The sequence below is a fragment of the Cnephaeus nilssonii genome, assembly GCF_951640355.1.
Source record: "Cnephaeus nilssonii genome assembly, chromosome: 11".
In the NCBI taxonomy this organism is placed as follows: Eukaryota; Metazoa; Chordata; class Mammalia; order Chiroptera; family Vespertilionidae; genus Cnephaeus; species Cnephaeus nilssonii.
In genome coordinates this window covers 1,661,344-1,677,782 of record NC_137082.1, presented here as the reverse complement: position 1 = coordinate 1,677,782, position 16,439 = coordinate 1,661,344, and the positions used below count along the sequence as shown (strand labels likewise).

Genomic DNA, 16,439 nt, shown 5'->3' with positions numbered 1-16,439 from the left:
GGCCCGGTGGGGCCCGACGCGCGTGCGCGGTGGCACTTTGCTGGAGGCTTGCCCCGGGGCCCCGCCCCCGCCCGCCGGCACACCTACTGTGCGCCCGCACACCTGCCCGGCTCCGACAAACCACCTCCGTGGGTACGAGCCGAGAAAGAATTCGTAGGGAGTCTGGTTTAAGGACAGAGGGACGCGAGCGTGAACAGTAAGCCACAAAAACCAGATGCGGGTACACTGTCATCTGCGTGGGGGGTGCGATCAGGGGTAGGGGGGGAAAGGGAGTGAAAGGTGCCGACCCAGAGTCGCTGGGAGGGCCTGCTCGGAAACCAGCCTGTCTTCGCCCTTCCGCTGGTTAATGCGAACCCTGCCATTGTCATGCTTAAGTAAGCCGTAAAAAGTGCCTTTACAGCGTTTTGACGGTGCCATACAGTGTTCTTGTGAGTGTTGACCCCTGGCAACAAGAGCTCATTTATATTTAATTAAAATTCAGCCTGGCCGCTGTGACTCAGAGCGTCGTCCCATGCACCAGTAGGTCTCGGCTCAATTTCTAGTCAAGGCACAGACCCGGATTGCAGGCTCCATTCCCAGTGGAGGGCGTGCAAGAGGCAGCCAATCAATTTTTCTCCCATCAATGTTTCTATCTCTCCCTCGCCCTTTCTCTAAAATTAATGACATTTTTATTTTTTTGTTTGTTTGTTTAAAGTTTAATAACATTTTTAAAATAAATAATTACAATGCAGTTCCTCAATTATAGCTGAGCTATAAAAGAAACACAGATGTAGGGTTAGGGACACTCTGAGAATTTCATTCGTCCTCTCAGGGTCCGGAAGGTAAGGAGATAGGCATCGCTCGGATTTTGTGGTGTTCCTTTGACTTGTGAGCAGGTGCAATTGGCCTTGCTGTGTGAAAGGTGCAGTGGGGGGGCCCAGGGTGGTGATTAGTGGGATTCACCTGCCCTCCCCCGAGCCCAGGCAATTATGAAGCTACCTGCCCTTGGTCTGAGGACTTGCAGTGTCCTGCACATTCCTTAGTGTCCCTGGCTCCAGCTGTCAGGGTAGCTAGCGCCGAGAGGGTGGCCAAGGCCGGCTGCTCTCAGAACTGGGCAGGCACACCTGAGCTGTTCAGTATCATTGCTTTTCGTGCTAGCAGTTCCTAAAAAAATTGCCTCTGGAAACGGGCAGGAAACTGATGTCTTGTTTAGGACCAAGTTGTAAACCATGTTCATTCTTCAGCAGGAAGACAACTGAAGGCCATTTCCTAGAATGGGAGGTTTTCAAGCAAACTTCATTTCAGGGAGGTTTTATTAGGAGAGTTGCACTTTCATGTTTTCAATAATGTAGACTGTACTCAAGCCAATGATGGAAAAAGTCTTTTTAAAGATTAGACTATTGAGCCTATTATCTGAGCAGATGTGCACAGTCTAGGTCCATTATTTATCTGACCCATTATTTATCTGAGTTCCCCTCTTCACATTCTGGACACAAATGCCAATAAAATCAGCAAAGAAGGCCCAGAAGGGCACTGGCGTCAGGATCAGGCGAGCGTGGCGCCAGGAGAGCTGCCAGCGGCATCATGCTTGCACCAGGCGCCTACTGCTCTCCGGTCAGGGTGAGCTATGGCCGGCAGCCGGAGTCTGAGCACTCGGACTCCCGGGCTCCATGTTTCCACTGCAGCATGACCTCCGGCCTAACATCCGAACCTGACCTCACCTCTTCTGTCTCCAAAAGAGCTAGACTACGGCACTGGGCTCTGCTTGGCTGGCAGGATGGATTAGTTCACACTGGGCTATGGGGGTGTTGATTTCTCCCCAGGCGCACTCATGGGAGATGCCCATCCTGGTCCCACGGGGAGGGAGCTCTCACTCTGGGTGTTTGCAGGGAGAGGAAAACTCGGTGTCATGTAGGTCACCGCCTTTAGACCCTCTCCTGAGAACCCTGGACCCTGGAGAGGCAGACCAGGAGGTCATCACCAGGCCTCTCATTGTTCTTTTCAGGCTCCAGACCAGACAGGAAGCAGTACAAGGCAGGCCCAGCTCACCCAATCCTGTCCCCTCCCTCCGCAGCCATACAGGCCCTGAGCTCTGCTGTCCAGAGTCCCCACCCGTGGGTAAAGATTGAGTCAAGGACGTGACAAACTAGACGGCTGATGTAAGAGCAAGGAAAGTTCAAGTTGGTTTTGACTTCACATTGCAGCCAACTTTTAAGAAACTATCCCTCATCCAGCTTCTGTTTGGTTTTAAGGAATGAGCTATTAAAGACACATTCCTTTTCCGACAGCCATTGAGCTCCATGAAGCCAGTTTTTTTTCATATACAACCATTCCAGTTTTTTCCATGGTTTTAAATTTTAAAGTGTTATGCTAAAAGTAATGGGTATATCTTTTTTTTTTTTTTTCTGGTACAGCAAAGGTGGAAATTTATTGAAGAACAAGTACTGACTCCCACGTGGAGAGGGGAAAGAATCTCACAGCATAGACTCCCACGTGGGGAGGGGGAGAGTCCCTGGGTAGATCGTTTTTAAATGAGTTCATATTTTTTTAATTTCTGAGTTCTAACTCCTAATGTGACAACTGTTGATTCATATACCCCACATAAACAAAGCTCTTTGGAGGTTCTCCCTAGATTTTTGAGATTGTAAAGGGTCCCTGAAACCTAAAAGTTGGAGAAGTTTTCTCAAAAGTCCTAGTATGTCCCTAACACAGGTGATTGTGCAGCCACTGAGGGGACACTGGAGATGCAGGCAGAGTGCCGACCTGGCCCGCAGCCACCTGGGCCCCCACCCCCTTGCTCCCGGGCTCTGAAGGGGAAACGGGCAGTGTGTCATTTACACACTCATCTCCTAAAATTGCCATTGTCACCAGAACTGCTCCTAACTGTGGTGGTAAAACAAGCTGGTAAAGGGAGTGGCGGCTCCTTCACGCACAGGCCGTAGCTCGAAGCCCGTTCCCACCCCACAGACACAGGACAGAGGGACAAGCAACCGTTTCTTAAACACACACGTTTGTTTTTTCTTTAATTGTTGATTTGATTTAGTTTTTAAGTTCACTTTCACTACAGGGTGAGATGGGTGCATTTACACCAGGCTTCCGCGCTGAGAGCTGCCCAGCTAAAGGAACTCGGCCCTCCGCTCCCTTCCCACATCCCTCCGAGGCCCGCCAAAGCTGCGGGTGGCATCGCTGGGCCCACTCCTAGCTTATCCCTCCTGGAGGCTCGCTCAATGGGGACGAGGAGGAGGCATGTGTCCCCACCTCCCCTAAGCCCCGGGGGTCAGCTCCCACCCTGATCCCTGGCTGGGCCCCCATTCGTTTCTGCAGGAGGGAAGCTGGGCTCTGGGTCCTGCAAGGACTTATAGTCCGTCCCCTCCTCTCTCCACCAAGAGAATGGTCCGCAGGGATCCTGCCACCAGTGCCCACGGAGGGTGGGACTGCCCTGGAGAAGGGGACGGTGCTGCAAGGGGTCAAAAACCAGACAACCCCATGTCCAGGCAGGTGGTGGTCCTCAAAGGCCAGGCTGAGGGTGGGGGAGGAACCCAGTCCAGGAGGGTCTTTGCAGGAAAGTACTAGAGCCAGGACTCCAGCCTGCAGGCTGGCCAGAGGGGCCAACAGCCAGGAGTGCCAAGGATGGACCAGGTGGGGCGGTGGCTTGGGAGCCCTGGCCCCCGCCGTCTGCCCTCTGCCGTCTGCTAGGGGCTCCCGAGAAGCACCTGTGGCTGCCACTCACGTGGCTACACTGGCTGGAGGCAAGCCGGAACGCGCGAGGGCAGGAGCATTGTGGGCAGGCAGGACTCTGAGGACAGGCCTCGGGGAGGAGAGGAGGGGAGGAAGAGCAGGAGCGGGCTTTCCCCACAGGGCCTTGGCTGGGGGCTCTGGGAGGAGGGCACTCCTGGGAGGAGGGGCCAGCAGGGGTGTCATGCTGCCCACAACCCTGTACACCACCCAGCCTGCTCTTGGGTCCTTGGTAGAGAATGCCCACTCCCTGAAGACTCAGGCCAGGCCACCTTCCACAGGCCCCCACTCCAGCCACAGGCAATGACCACAGGCTCCCAGGCCAGCCAGGGTGTCCCTCAGGCCAGCTGGTGTCCAAGGACCCTGTACAGCCACAGGACGAGGCGCTGCAGCCTCCGCCCATCAGTCCGCAAAGCTCCACTGCGCCCATCCCCAAGGCTGCCCCGCACTGCCCACAGGCTCCTCTCAGTCCGCGCCTGCCTCCTCCTCCTCCACCCAGGACCTCAGGTGGTGGTGCCTTTGCTTGGGGTGCCCTAAGTGACAAGTTGCTCACAGGACAACCCAGCATAGACTACATGTTCCTGCCACCACTGCTGGTCACCAGCACGTCCGCTAAGAGGACTGCCAAGAGGGGACCCAGCCACCACCCAGTCTGGTGCCTGAACTGAGAGACCTTGTGCCCCACCCCCACCCCGCCCGTGACTCCTCGGGGAGAGCCTGTGGCCAGCGGCTGCCACGGGACTGGACAGCTCAGAGTGCGGAAAGAGAAGCATGAAGCTGGGAGTGCGGGAGGAGAGGGGAGGAGCGGGAACAAAGTGTTGCATCTAGACAGAGTTGAACAAAACAAAAACAAAACCCGAATGTGTTCTTGTCTCGGCTCAGGATCCAGGTGCGGTGGTGTCCAAAGCCCCTTAGCCGGACATCTCCTCTCGCTGCTCCTTGTTCCTGCGCACCTCGGCGGCATGCAGCTCCTGCGGGGGACGAGGCGGGGGTGGGCTGGGGTCCTGCTCCCGCATCCCACCCCACCCTCCGCAGCGGCAGGGCTGGCCCCAAGCACGGACCCGGCGCTGGGGGCGCTGGGGGTGCATTGGGCAGGACCCGCCAAAGGATGGGCTCCTTGGGGACTTCCCGGCTCCCCAACCCCAAACAGCTCCTCCCGTCTCCTAGCTCACATCCGGATGCGCTGCTTCAGAGCGCTTCAAAAGTGACGCTTGTCCGTTTATTACTGCGTTATCGGACCAGATAACGGAGGACCAGATTATGGCTCTTCATTCGTCCACTGCTGGAGGTCCCCCCAAAATGCCGGGTGAGCCCATCCCGCGGCCCCGCGCTCTGCTGGGGTCCCGCCCCGCCCGGCGCGCACCTTCTCGCGCAGCCGCTCGCGCAGCGCCGCCAGGTGCGCCTCGCGGATCTCCTTGCTGAGCTCCATCTTGTAGTTGAGCTTCTCCTCCGCCAGGCGGCTGAAGTTGTTGTTCTCCTCCAGCGCCTTGTGCAGCACCTCCCGCTCGTGCTCGCGCCGCTCCGCCAGCTGCTTCAGCACCTGCGCCTCCTGCGTCTGGGCGGCGCGTTGGAGGGCGTGGAGCGCGGCCGGGCTCCGCCCAGCCCAGACCCCCGCGCCCCCATCCTGGTCCCCCACGCTGCCATCGGACCCGCCCCGGGCCCGTCACCCTGCCCTGCTGCCCCCAAGACACACGTCTTCGGGAGCTCACGCCTACACTGTCCTGAGTCGGGGAGGGGGACCTCCTTCCTGGTTTGCCTGCCTTCCGAGGACCTGAGCGCCGAAAGCCCCGAGGCCCGAAGACGCCTCGTCGTTCCGCCCCTGGCCCCGCCCTGGCTGCAGAGCTGCCCCTTCCCTGCGAGGCTGAGGGCGCCCGAGGCCAGGCAGCCTCCGTTCCTCTCGGCGCTCCAAGCCCCGCGGTGCGCTGGGAGAACGTGGAGGAGCAAAGAGAATCTACACTTGTGGGCCATCACCGAGCCTTCCCGTCTCTTCTTCAAACCTCTGCCCGCTGAGCACAGAGTAGCGGTTTGGTACAGGCCAGGTGCTGAGCTTCCTAAGGTGCTAGGAGTGGTGGCCGGCTCCCCAGGGTGCTGGGGAGAGGCTGTTAGAGAGAGGAGCCTGGGGCTGCTGGTGTCAGTGTTGGGCCCTGCGGGGGGAGGGGCTGCCTGGTGGCCCCCAAGGAGAGCCTGAGGCTCCCAGTAATTAGAGCCCTCAGCCTCCGCAGAAGGCCAGTCGCTCCGGATTATCTCTGGGAAACCTGGGGCCCAGGTGTCACGGGACCTGCTGTGAAGGAGGTGGGGCCGCTGCCCCTGTCCTGTGAGCTTGGGTACCAGGACACACTCCTGAGAGCAATTCCTCTTCTGTGTGTTTCAGCCTCAGAGAGGCTGGTGTGAGGTAAAGGGGCAGGGAGGGGCCTGGGCCCACTCCCCACTTCTCCCAGAGGCCCTTGGACCCCCAACAGGTCTAGTTGTGCAGCCCCAGCACACGGAGGCCCTTCCTTCTCATTCCCTTGTCCAGGAGAAGGATGTCAGTGAGCCTCATGTCCCAGGGCCACCACACCCTCCTAGCCATGGCCAAGGCCCCCCAATCTCCCTGGTTCCTGTCTCCCTCCAGCTGACTGCCATTGGGAATCCTTCCTCCCCCATCCCATTCTGACCTCTCAGGAGGAGGCCCAGGAAACCATGGGACTCTCCACACAGGCCAACCACCAAGCAGCGGTTTGGAGCACCCTGCACCTTGGGGGCCATGTCCATGGCCAGCAAGACCTCCTGGCTACCTTCATCAGACCAGATGTGGGATCCTCACCTTCCTCCGCTCCTCAGCTGCCTCCAGCCGCTTCTGCAGCTCCTCCAGGGAGGTGTCCTTCCTCTTGGGGGGGGAGGAGAGCACAGGGCTCTCCGGTGACAAGTCAGAAGGGGACTTGAGGATGACCTCAAAGCTCTGGCCAGAGGCCCTCTTGTCCAGCTGCTTCACCTCCATGTCTGCAGGGCAAGATCAGACTTCAGGAAGGTCAGCCAAGTGGGGGTGGGTGGAGGGGCTGGTTCCCAGCACACATCCAATTCGAGGCCTGAGCCTGAGGGTGTGGCTGCTCATAGAGGGCCTGCAGGCCTGAGTCCCTAACCAGCCACTCTCCCCAAAAGCCCCTCTCCAGAAGCCAGCCAAGCCAGGGGTCAAAAGGCCACAGGATGGGGAGTGGGCACACTCACCCCCATACTGGTAGATGGTGTTGGGGTGTGGCTGTGAGTAGAAGCAGGAGCAGATGAGCGACAGCACGGACAGCTCCTTCATCTTCTCCTTGTAGGCTGTGGGTGGGAGGCCAGGTGAGCAGCCCCCCCCTCACCTGCCCCATCCCCCCCACACACACACACACAGCTCCTCCCTCTGGTCATCTGGCTCTTTCAGTTCCCACATCTCTGACTCTCTACATCTCTTCTCTCCCTCCCCACCTGCGGTCTTCCCTTGGACATGCCTCCCTGTGGGTCACCTGCATTGTTCTCTCTGATCCTGTCTCTCAGCCCTGGTCTGGCAGCCTCCCTCTCTGCACTGCTGTGTCTGTCTTTTGTTCTTTCTTTGGATCACTCCCTCACTGTCTATGTCTCTGTTCATCCCTCTGTCTTTCTGGCTCTCTATCTGTCACTATCTCCTTATATTCCTGTGTCTCTGATTCTTTGTCACTGTTGTATTTTCCCAACTCTCACTCCCTCTACCCGCCCCCCCATACCACTTTCCCCTGTCAGAACTTGCCCCCGGGGTAGACAACATTAACCACTCAGGACTGGGCTGGCACTGAGTGGAGCTTGTACACTTGGGTGAAGCCCACAGACTCCCTTATCTCTGCCCCCTCCACTTACCCTAACAGTATTGTGGTCACTCCATTAAACCCGGGCCTCACCAGATGCACTGGTTTCCCATCTAGGGCCAAATGGAAGGGAACTGTCCATTCAGCACCACCGCCCACCCTTTAGCTTTGCAGAGCCAGTGCCCACAAGCAAGAGTTATCACCTCCCAGACAGAAAAAGAGTTGAGCCTTGTTGGGAAAGGGGAAATGCCCACTCTTGGAATGGAAATAACTGAGCTATTTGTGGTGTATTCATGGCAAGCCAGGCCTCAAAGTAGACACATTAGTCAATCTTGCAAGCCCAATACTGTCACCCCACTCAACCAAGATGATGCTGGGCCCAGGTGACTCCAGTGACTTTCCCAAACCTCCTCACACACAATTCCAGGTGGTCTGTGTTCTTCTCACCACTCCAGCAGGTCCTGCAGTCTAGGAGGCTCAGAGGCCCATGTGACACCAGAGACATACTCCAGGGAGAGGGAGTCTGTCTTCATGAAGGAAAAAGGATGCACAGTCCCCTAAGCACTCTTCCAAGGGGCACACAAAAATTTGGACAAGGGTTTAGATGGACAAGAAACTTTCTGATCAAATTTCACAAGACGCCCGGCCTGCGTGGCTCAGTGGTTGAGCGTCGACCTATGAACCAAGAGGTCACGGTTCAATTCCTGGTCAGGGCACATGCAGGCTTGATCCCCAGTGTGGGATGTGCAGGAGGCAGCTGATCAAGAATTCTCTCTCATCATTAATGTTTCTATCTCTCTCTCCCTCTCCCTTCTCTCTGAAATCAATTAAAAATATTTTTAAAAAATTTCACACAAGATGTTTTGAAACCGAGTTAACAGGAAAGTGAGGAGAGTGTTGGTATAGAAACAGGCACAGGACAGAAACAGTCAGGCCCTGGTCTGAGGGAATAGCTCCCGGGGCAGGTCCTCCCACAGCCAGCACAGGAATGAGGTTATTTGATCAAAATACCCTGATGGCCTAGACTCTTTGGAGAGAGTCCCAGAGGCTGTGAAGGGACCACAACGAACGCTTGGGCCTCAGCATAGAAAGCCTTGGGGGCCTGGAGGGTTGGGGCAAAAGCACACCTTACTCATTGGTTCCGGGAGGGCGGTGGGGGGCTCACAGGGGGTTTTGGTCTGACTTCCTATTCATATATTACTGGTGTTGTTAAAAGTCCATTTCAAAGAGGAGACAGAGGGGTACATCACAGCGCATGTGACCAGGCAGAGCTGGCTCACCAGGAGGCAGTCCAGGAGAGGCCGGGAGTAGCCAGCTCCGTGCTCAGAAGGGAAGATGGAGAGGGTCTCCGGAGGGGTCTGGATCAGGAGGCACCTCGGGGTTCTGGGAGAGAACAGGAAGGAGTGGACTCTGTCTAACCCTGCCAGCACCTGCCACTGGGCAACAGATACAGTCTCTCATCCTGACCTTTCAGAACCTGTGAGTGGGTTTGTGTTACAAGCCAGGAACCTGGGGCCTCACAGCTGCTCTGGCTCCTCTCTGCCTTGAGCCTGAAATTTTTCCAGGAAAGGGAGCTGCAGTCATTAAAGAGGAGAAACAAGTTTATGGACAAATGCCAGGGGGTGCTTCCTTCCAGGTCACTGTCACCTCAGCATGGGGGAAGGCTGGCAGGAATTCAGGGAGCAGGATGGGGAGCATGGGCAGGTATGAGCGCTGTGTTGTCAAGAGAGAGAGAGGAGAGGGACCGGGGGCTGGAGACAGGTCAGAGCTCTCATGGGTCACAGCCATGCCCAGGGGATAAGTGTCCACCTGGGAAGTGAGGGACTGTGTCCTACAGCTTCGGACAGGGACACAGCTCAGTGTCTGATGGTCATGGAGATTCCCCCAGTTGGTTTATCCCAGTCCTTCCCAGAAGACTTATCCTCATGAAGCCAAATGGGAAGGGACTTGAGAGTGAGCCCTGCTCTGTGGTCTGGCTGCATGACAGAGGGGATGGTCAGCAGGTGGGGAATTGGAGAACGAGGCCAGTTCAGCCTCATGCAAGACAGGAGGTTACACCTGTATTTTCAGAGCTGGAGGGGCTTAAAGGTCATGTCTCATTGCAGAGGGAAGAGATAGAGACCCAGACCCATCCAGGCCACCCCTCCACAGACATACTCAGCTCAGAAGCCCCTCGAGGTCGTGAGGCACCAGGCCTTGTCTGCCCTTCACCAGCACCCTTCTCTTCCCTCCACATCCCTGGCTTCAGGAAGTCATACAAACAAATCTCTGCCATGACCTGATTGATTTCATCTCCCCCTTCCTCTTCATATCAAATGTTAAATATACAAAAATGTAGATTGGGCTTTGATGGCTAGATCCCAGATGAGCAAGAGTCAGAAGGCACCAGATCAGCATACAGCCACATGGTAACAACACCAGTGCCTATGGAGGGGCAAATCCCACCCATTTCTCCCAACTGACCCTCAAGATCAGCCAGCCAGGCAGACACCTTTGTCAGCCTCATTCATACAGAGGAAAAAGGAGGCTCAGAGAGGGCAAGTGGCCCACCCAAAGTCACACAGCATGCCAGGATCAGAGCCTGGTCACAAGCCCAGGCCTCTGATGGCACTTTCCTGTTGGGAGCTTCATGGGGAGAACTGGGAGGCCAGGTGGCCCACAGATGCCCACTCACCCCCAGAAGGGCCCTGGGGCTGCTGCTAACTGCTCTCCAACAGGTGGAACTTGTTGCCACCAAGCTGCCCCTCTCTAACCATCAGAGTTGCCTCCAACAGTGCCAGGAGCCCAATATGGGGGAACTTGTTGGTGCAATCACCTTTCTCTGGGCAGGACACTGGGAAATGTGGCCACAACAGTCACACTACTTGACATGGAGGGGCATTCTCCTCTTGCCAGGCAGCAGGCCAAGCACCTGTCCTGAAATTTCTCATTCGACCCTCAGAACAAGGTGTCATTATCACCCCCACTCGATGGGAAGAACAGAGGCCCAGAGGGCTCAGCAGCAGGCGGGGCCTCAGGCCTGATGGAACTGTAACAGGCACAGAGGGAGCAGGAGTCTGTGAGAGCCTGTGAGAACCGTGTGCCTGAGGCGGACCCTGGCACAGAGAGGAAGCCCCGTCTTCCCAAGTGAGAGCAAGAGAGAGCTCGCCCGCCACCCCCCCCTCCCCCACGATCAACCTTGTGGCAGGTGACCACTCCTCACCCTGGTCATGAAGACCAGACAGACCACCAGTGGGTCAGCGATGTCTTTCACAGAGAAGCCACTGCTGGAGTTCCCTTAACCCGATTTTGGCCACATTTACGGGCGGTCTCGGCAGCCCCTCTGGGCCAGGCTGCCATGCCCTCCAGTGCTGAAGGCTGGAGGCACTGGTGATGACAGCTTTGTGCACCTGTAGTCACACTCTATCAAGGGTGGCGCTGATGGCAGAGCAGGAAAGCCCAGGCCTGGGGCCTCAGCAAGGGGGCAGAAAAATTGTGGGAACAAGTAAGGGTCAGCGGTGCCCCAACATCTGGCAGAGAAAGGGCTGGGGTCAGGGGGCTCTGGGTCAGAGGGTGTCTGTACACAGCTCTGACAGTCATGGCAGGTGGTTTTTCAGTCAGCTTCCCTGTCGGATGGCTGGGGCCGGGAGGCCTATAGAGCAGGGTGTTCACCACTAAGGAGGGTGAACGAGAGGAAACGCTGAAAGGTGCTCCCCACAAGAGGCTGCCCCTTGTCCCACCGCGCAGGCTCAGGGCGGAGCGAGGACCACGCCCTCAGGGCGGCTCGCTGGCCACCAGCCTGGCTGGAGGAGGGACTCGTTCTGCCCAAAGCTGGTCCCAGGCTCTATGAAAGCCAGAGAGGCAGGTGTGGAGGGAGCCTAGAGGGACCCGACCCCCACACGACGTGGGAGGAGTGTGCTCGGGGACACACGCTCCTCCCACGGGTCACCTGGGGCCTGGAGTCGCGGGCCGAGGGGCGGGGTCGAGGCCGGGCCCCCGGGTGGGCGGAGCTCTGGAGAGAATCCGGTCGGGGGAGCGGAGCGGGGACTCGGCGGCCCCAGGGTGGAGGGAAGGGTGCGGGTCCCGGTCGGAGTGGGAAACAGGGCGGAAGTGGGGCCGCCCGTCGCAGAGTGCAAAGAGGAAGCTGGTCCTGGGGCAGCTGGTCGGAGCAGACCGCTCTGGGGAGAGCGAGCCCCGCTTCCTCACTCCTGGGGGCCCCTGGCCACCCCCACCCCGCCCGGTGCCCGCCCCTCCGCCGGAGCTCCGCGCAGGAAGGTGGGAGGGGGCCGAGCCCCATCCCGGGAAGGCTCGGAGCGGCGGCAGCCCCTCCCCCTCCAAACCCGCTGCGCAAAGGGCGGTGGCTCCCCCTCCCCCCGCGGTGGCACGTGTCGCAGAGGGTGGTCCCCGAGTAGGCAGCGGCGAGGGGAGGGGAAGCGATGCGAGGTCCGCGTGCCGCCCCTCTGGGCTCCAGCGGGTCCCCTCCAGCCCTCTCTCAGCCCCCCGCCCCCCTTTCGGAGCTCTCCGTTGGCGCCGGAAGGGCTGGGCCCCGCCGGTCCCGGACCCGGCCTCCCACAAAGGTTCCCCCTCCCCACCCCGTCTTTTGCGAAGGCGCAGGTCACCAGGGTCTGGATCGCCGGGCACCTCAGGGGACCTTGTCCGTACCCGCAAGCGCGCCCACTAGGGGCACGGGCTCGCGCCCACCTCCTGCGGGCCACCCGCCGCAGTCGCGCCAGGCCTGGTACCCCGACGCCCTCGCCCAGGACGTTCCTCCGGGCCACACCCGCCAGACCCGCGTTGCAATCCCTTGGAGCACCGGGTCGGCCCAACCCGGGACCCCTGAATCCCGGTTTCTGCGGATTCGGCCCGGCCGCGCCCTGCGTCCTTGTGGTGCGTGGGTCTGAGATGAGAAAACAGAGTCTACAACTGGTCCCAGCATCAGGCGAAGCGAGACAATGGCCTCTGCTGAGACCCGCTGCAGTCCCTGCAAGCCCCCGGGCAAGCCGCCTACCGGACATGGTGCTGGCCATGGTGCTGGCGGCGAGCGCTGCGGAGACCGGGAGGCGCGGGCGCGGCTGGAGCTGCAGCGGGCGAATGCTGCAGAGCCGGGAGGGGAGGGAGGAGGGAGGGAGGCGGCGCGTCGCGGGGGGGGAGAGAGGGAGGAGGAGAAGAAGAAAAGAGGGAGGGAGGAGAGAGAGAGAGAGAGAGAGAGAGAGAGAGAGAGAGAGAGAGAGAGAGAGAACTGGAGCCTGGCTGTGGCAGAGGCTGCAGGCGTCAGAGAAAGAGGGGTGAATGAAGGAAGGAGGGAGGGATGGAGGGAGGGAGGAGCCCAGTCTGAGATTGGGGCAGAGTGCTGCAAACAGACGCCCATCCTCCACCGCTCACCGCAGGGACACACTGGTCCCAGCTTGGCTTTGCGCAGGCTTGGGGGGATGGTGAAGACAGCCCCCATTCCTCAGGATGAGCCCAACAGGAGGGGACCGCTCTATGTGAGGGTGGGGTCAGAGAGCTCTTCATGGAGGCTGCTGGCACCTTTTGTGTGCCCAGGCTTGTGCTGAGGGGAAAGCGTGTCATGGACGTGGGTGGGGGCTGATGGGAGGCTGAGAGAGGCATCCCAGAGGACGGGCAGATTCTGAGGCAGAGAAGAGGGTAAGTGGGGGCGGTGACAAAGGGCCTGGGACAAGGGCTTCCAAGCAAGATATAGGTGGGTTCCAAGCAGGGCTCTGACAGCCACTGCTGTGTGGCTGTGTGGCTTTCTGAACCCTCCGGGTAAGATTTCTCAGAGGCAATGACTACAGTTCCCAGGTGGTAGAGGACAAATGTGCACACTTGGTGAGTGGATGGGTGTTCTGCCCCCCGCCCCCCCCCCCCCGGGCTCAGGGCTCTGGTTTATTCCCACAAAGGGAGATCCTTGCAGAGATGGTAGGCCCTTTTCTGCAGTGACCACCTTGCCTCACTTTGGGACTAGAAAGTCAGACAGATGAACTGTTATTCCCATTTCAGGGACAGAGTCACCGAGGCTGAGAGCAGCGCTTACTCCACAAGCAATTAAGTCCCAGGGCCAGGAATAAAACGCTGGGAAACTCCGGGAACCTGCAGAGAGATGAGGAAGGCTCAGGAAGGTGAAAGTCAGGGATAAACCTAAGGATCAGAGTCAGCCAGGAGGAGGCCCAGCAGGTGTGTATACAAACACACCTTGATATGCACACGGAGCAAGTGTATGACTGGTTAACATCCGTCCTGTGGTCCACATGGCATTTGGTCCACTGTGGGCGTCTCACAAAGCTTGCCAAAACAGACAATCAATTCAAGTTTATTGGCTGATCAAGATCCCTGTGCCTCTGAGTAGGGCTTGCTCTGGTCAGCCTGTTTCCCTTTCCTCTCTGAGACTTGTTAGCTGCTGGCTTCAGGCAATCTACTAACCACCTGTGCTTTCTTCCCTCACCTGTGAAGTGTGCACAGCAGAAGAACTTATCTTAGAGGTCATTAGCACAAACATACCAATGCCTGCATGGATAGTTCTGAAGCCTGTGGCTGGTAAGCATTAAGTAAGTGTGTGGCCAGAGCTCCTCATCTTCTCCAAGCTCCCTGCTCAGAGACCAAGGTAGACCCTCTACAGTTCCCTCACCAGAACAGGTGGTGGGGGTGGATGCCAGCATGTGTCCCAGACTTCCCAAGCATGATCTCACACATCAGCGTGGACACACATGTGACATAAATGTGCCTTTGGTGGAAAACATCTGGACATTAATGAGCCCATGAGGAGCTCTGAAGTCAGTATTGTCAGTGGCCCGTGGGCCATCACTGCAGCGTCGATTTCTTCCTGATGTCTTTGGAACATGCTGAGGTTGCCTAGACCAGCATTTCTGACCCCACAGAGCTGTGCTGACCCCTGGGACCCTCTGTTGACTGCCAGTTGGTGTTAGATGCTGGGGATTCAGAGGGACCCCACCCTAACCAGTGGGGGACATTGACCGGAAAAGTGGCTAAATCCAGGGGAAAGTAAAGGAGGAGCTGGTGAGGCTCCCAGGAGCCAGGTCACGGCAAGGGGCAACCATTTGGGGACTTAAGAAGAGTGATTGGTTTAGGCTACAGTCTTAAAGAGTTCTGGTTTCCAGGCAACCAAGGTAGCTTGGCCCAGGGAAGGATAGTGGAATGGAGGCTATGGTGGAGATGACATCGAGGGAGGGCATGGGCGGGACCCCAGGTTTCTTCCCGCGGGAGATGGAGTGCCCGTTCCTGAGCTCAGGGTCAAAGAAAGTCAGGTGGGGCCTGAAACCAAGCGCACAGGCAGCGCGGAACCTTCAGTTGGAGAACGGTTTCCGCTGGGAGCGCAACGCAACGGACCGGAAGTGGGAGCAGAAGTGACGTTAAGCGATCACTACGCACCTCAGCGCGCGAAGTCCGAACTGGCAGACGGCGGAGCACGCGCTGGTGGTGCCCCGGGCGGACTGGGGTGAATTCTTGGGACCCTTGGTCGTGGAAGGCTTCCGCAGAGACTAGTGGGCCGAGAGTCGCGGAGACCCTGGAACTGGTACTTTTAGCCGGGTGGCGGCTTCCGAGATTACAGCTCCCGGCAGGCCCCGCGCTGCCCTCAGGCCCACGCTAAGCTATTTGGCCGCGCTGCATTCTGGGATTGGTAGTTTTCCTGCGCTCTTGGGCTTTGGGTGCCGTTCTTGGCGTAACCGGTCCCTTGGCTGTGGTTCACTTGTGGCCGGGCCCTGCAGCAAGGGCGGGCATTCATTGTTTAGGTGAATGCGGGCTTCCAGGTGAAACTGAGGCCTAGAGAAGTTGAGTGACTTGCTGGGGACCACACGGATTCGCCTCCCAGATTAGAGCCGGCACACATGCACTTTCGTTACGCGTAGTTGCCTACCAGACCGATGGGGCGTAGCTCCGGGCCAGGGGAGCAGAGGGTTGGGAGACACAGAGGCAGGAGCTTCAGACCGGCCCAGGCTGGAATGGGACGCTGCTAGAATCTGGCCTCTCAAACTCCGGTGGAAGGAAGTGAGTTATTATCGCAGGTGGAGCGTGTGGAACCGTGCCCTACTTCTGCTCCTTTAGTCTGTGAGCCTGGTCGCCTTTGAGAGCGGGATGGAGTTGTGTAAGGCAGAAGGACAAGGCAGGGCTGATGCTAGGTTCTTCACCTTCCAGCTCCTTGTGATAGGATGTCACAGGCGCGCCTTAGGGCCTTGACCCTGGGAGGGGCTGCCTGAGATGACTGAAGTGGCCTGGCCTCCAGAAAAGCTGGCTACCAACAGTCTTGTCCCCATCTCTGTGCCATAGGAGTTCCCTGGAAAACTGCGTCATGTCCCAGTGCCACGGGCTGGCATCCCTTACCTGGAGTGCCTGAGACCCTGAGGTGTTCAGAGCGGGTTTTGTCTCACAGACGCACACAGCCTGCATGTCAGCCAACCTCAGAGCCCTCCTGAGAAGAGGCCACTATGCCCAAGATAATCCTGAGTGGGGTGACGGTGGATTTCCCTTTCCAGCCATACAAATGCCAGGAGGAGTACATGACCAAAGTTCTGGAGTGTCTGCAGAAGGTAAAGCTTGTACCTGGGGGATGGGTCATTGTGGGCAGAACTTCAGCAAAGAACCGACATACTCCAAGTCCTATTCAGCGTGGCCCAGTCCTACTGGGTGAAAGGCACCCTTCTGGACATGGGGTTCAGTAAGTAGGGCTGGTGGTCTAGGTGGGATAAGAGACGATAAACAATGAAAAGGAAAGGTCATTCTAGACGGTGATGAGTGCTCTGAAGGAAAGACAAAAGGTGATAGGCTTCTGAGGAGGCGTCCTGAGGAGATGATGTTTGAGCTAAGGCCAAGTGAACAGCCAGCCATTTGAGGATCCAGAGGCCTGTTCCCACATAGAGGGATAGAGAGACAGCCGGTGCCCAGTCCTCATTGGGGAAGGTCTTTAAACCTCGGGGGGGGGGGGGTACAAAAGGG

The 16,439-nt window shown here is 58.1% G+C and overlaps 2 protein-coding genes across 7 annotated transcripts in view; one reads left to right on the top strand and one right to left on the bottom strand.

The window, feature by feature from the left end:
* Nucleotides 1-3,201: 3,201 nt before the first annotated feature.
* Nucleotides 3,202-13,559, bottom strand: STMN3 (stathmin 3). Of its 2 annotated transcripts, none has more exons than XM_079784309.1 (5): nt 13,525-13,559; nt 6,919-7,014; nt 6,518-6,693; nt 5,078-5,269; nt 3,202-4,685 (listed from the first exon to the last, which is right to left on the bottom strand). In XM_079784309.1, the coding sequence occupies exons 2-5, from the start codon at nt 6,998-7,000 to the stop codon at nt 4,626-4,628; spliced, it is 510 nt and encodes a 169-aa protein (XP_079640435.1). In that variant the 5' UTR covers nt 7,001-7,014; nt 13,525-13,559; the 3' UTR covers nt 3,202-4,625. The 2 variants fall into 2 exon arrangements, with proteins under 2 accessions (XP_079640435.1, XP_079640434.1); XM_079784308.1 differs by lacking the exon at nt 13,525-13,559 and adding an exon at nt 12,499-12,544.
* Nucleotides 13,560-14,866: 1,307 nt separating this feature from the next.
* RTEL1 (regulator of telomere elongation helicase 1) overlaps nt 14,867-16,439 on the top strand; it is a 39,894-nt gene continuing 38,321 nt past the window's right edge. For 2 of the 5 annotated variants that reach the window (XM_079784250.1, XM_079784255.1), the window contains exons 1-2: nt 15,179-15,494; nt 15,774-16,033. In XM_079784250.1, the coding sequence (XP_079640376.1) occupies nt 15,932-16,033 (102 nt within the window). In that variant the 5' untranslated portion in view covers nt 15,179-15,494; nt 15,774-15,931. Of the gene's footprint in view, nt 15,022-15,178; nt 15,495-15,773; nt 16,034-16,439 lie in introns of those variants that run through there. The other 3 variants (XM_079784254.1, XM_079784253.1, XM_079784256.1) reach the window with 3 other exon arrangements.

Coding starts and splice junctions, on each gene's coding strand:
- STMN3 (XM_079784308.1), bottom strand. Junction 6,694..6,918: donor CACCATCTACCAGTATGGGG/GTGAGTGTGCCC, acceptor CTTGCCCTGCAG/ACATGGAGGTGAAGCAGCTG. Junction 4,686..5,077: donor GCGAGCGGCTGCGCGAGAAG/GTGCGCGCCGGG, acceptor CGTCCCCCGCAG/GAGCTGCATGCCGCCGAGGT.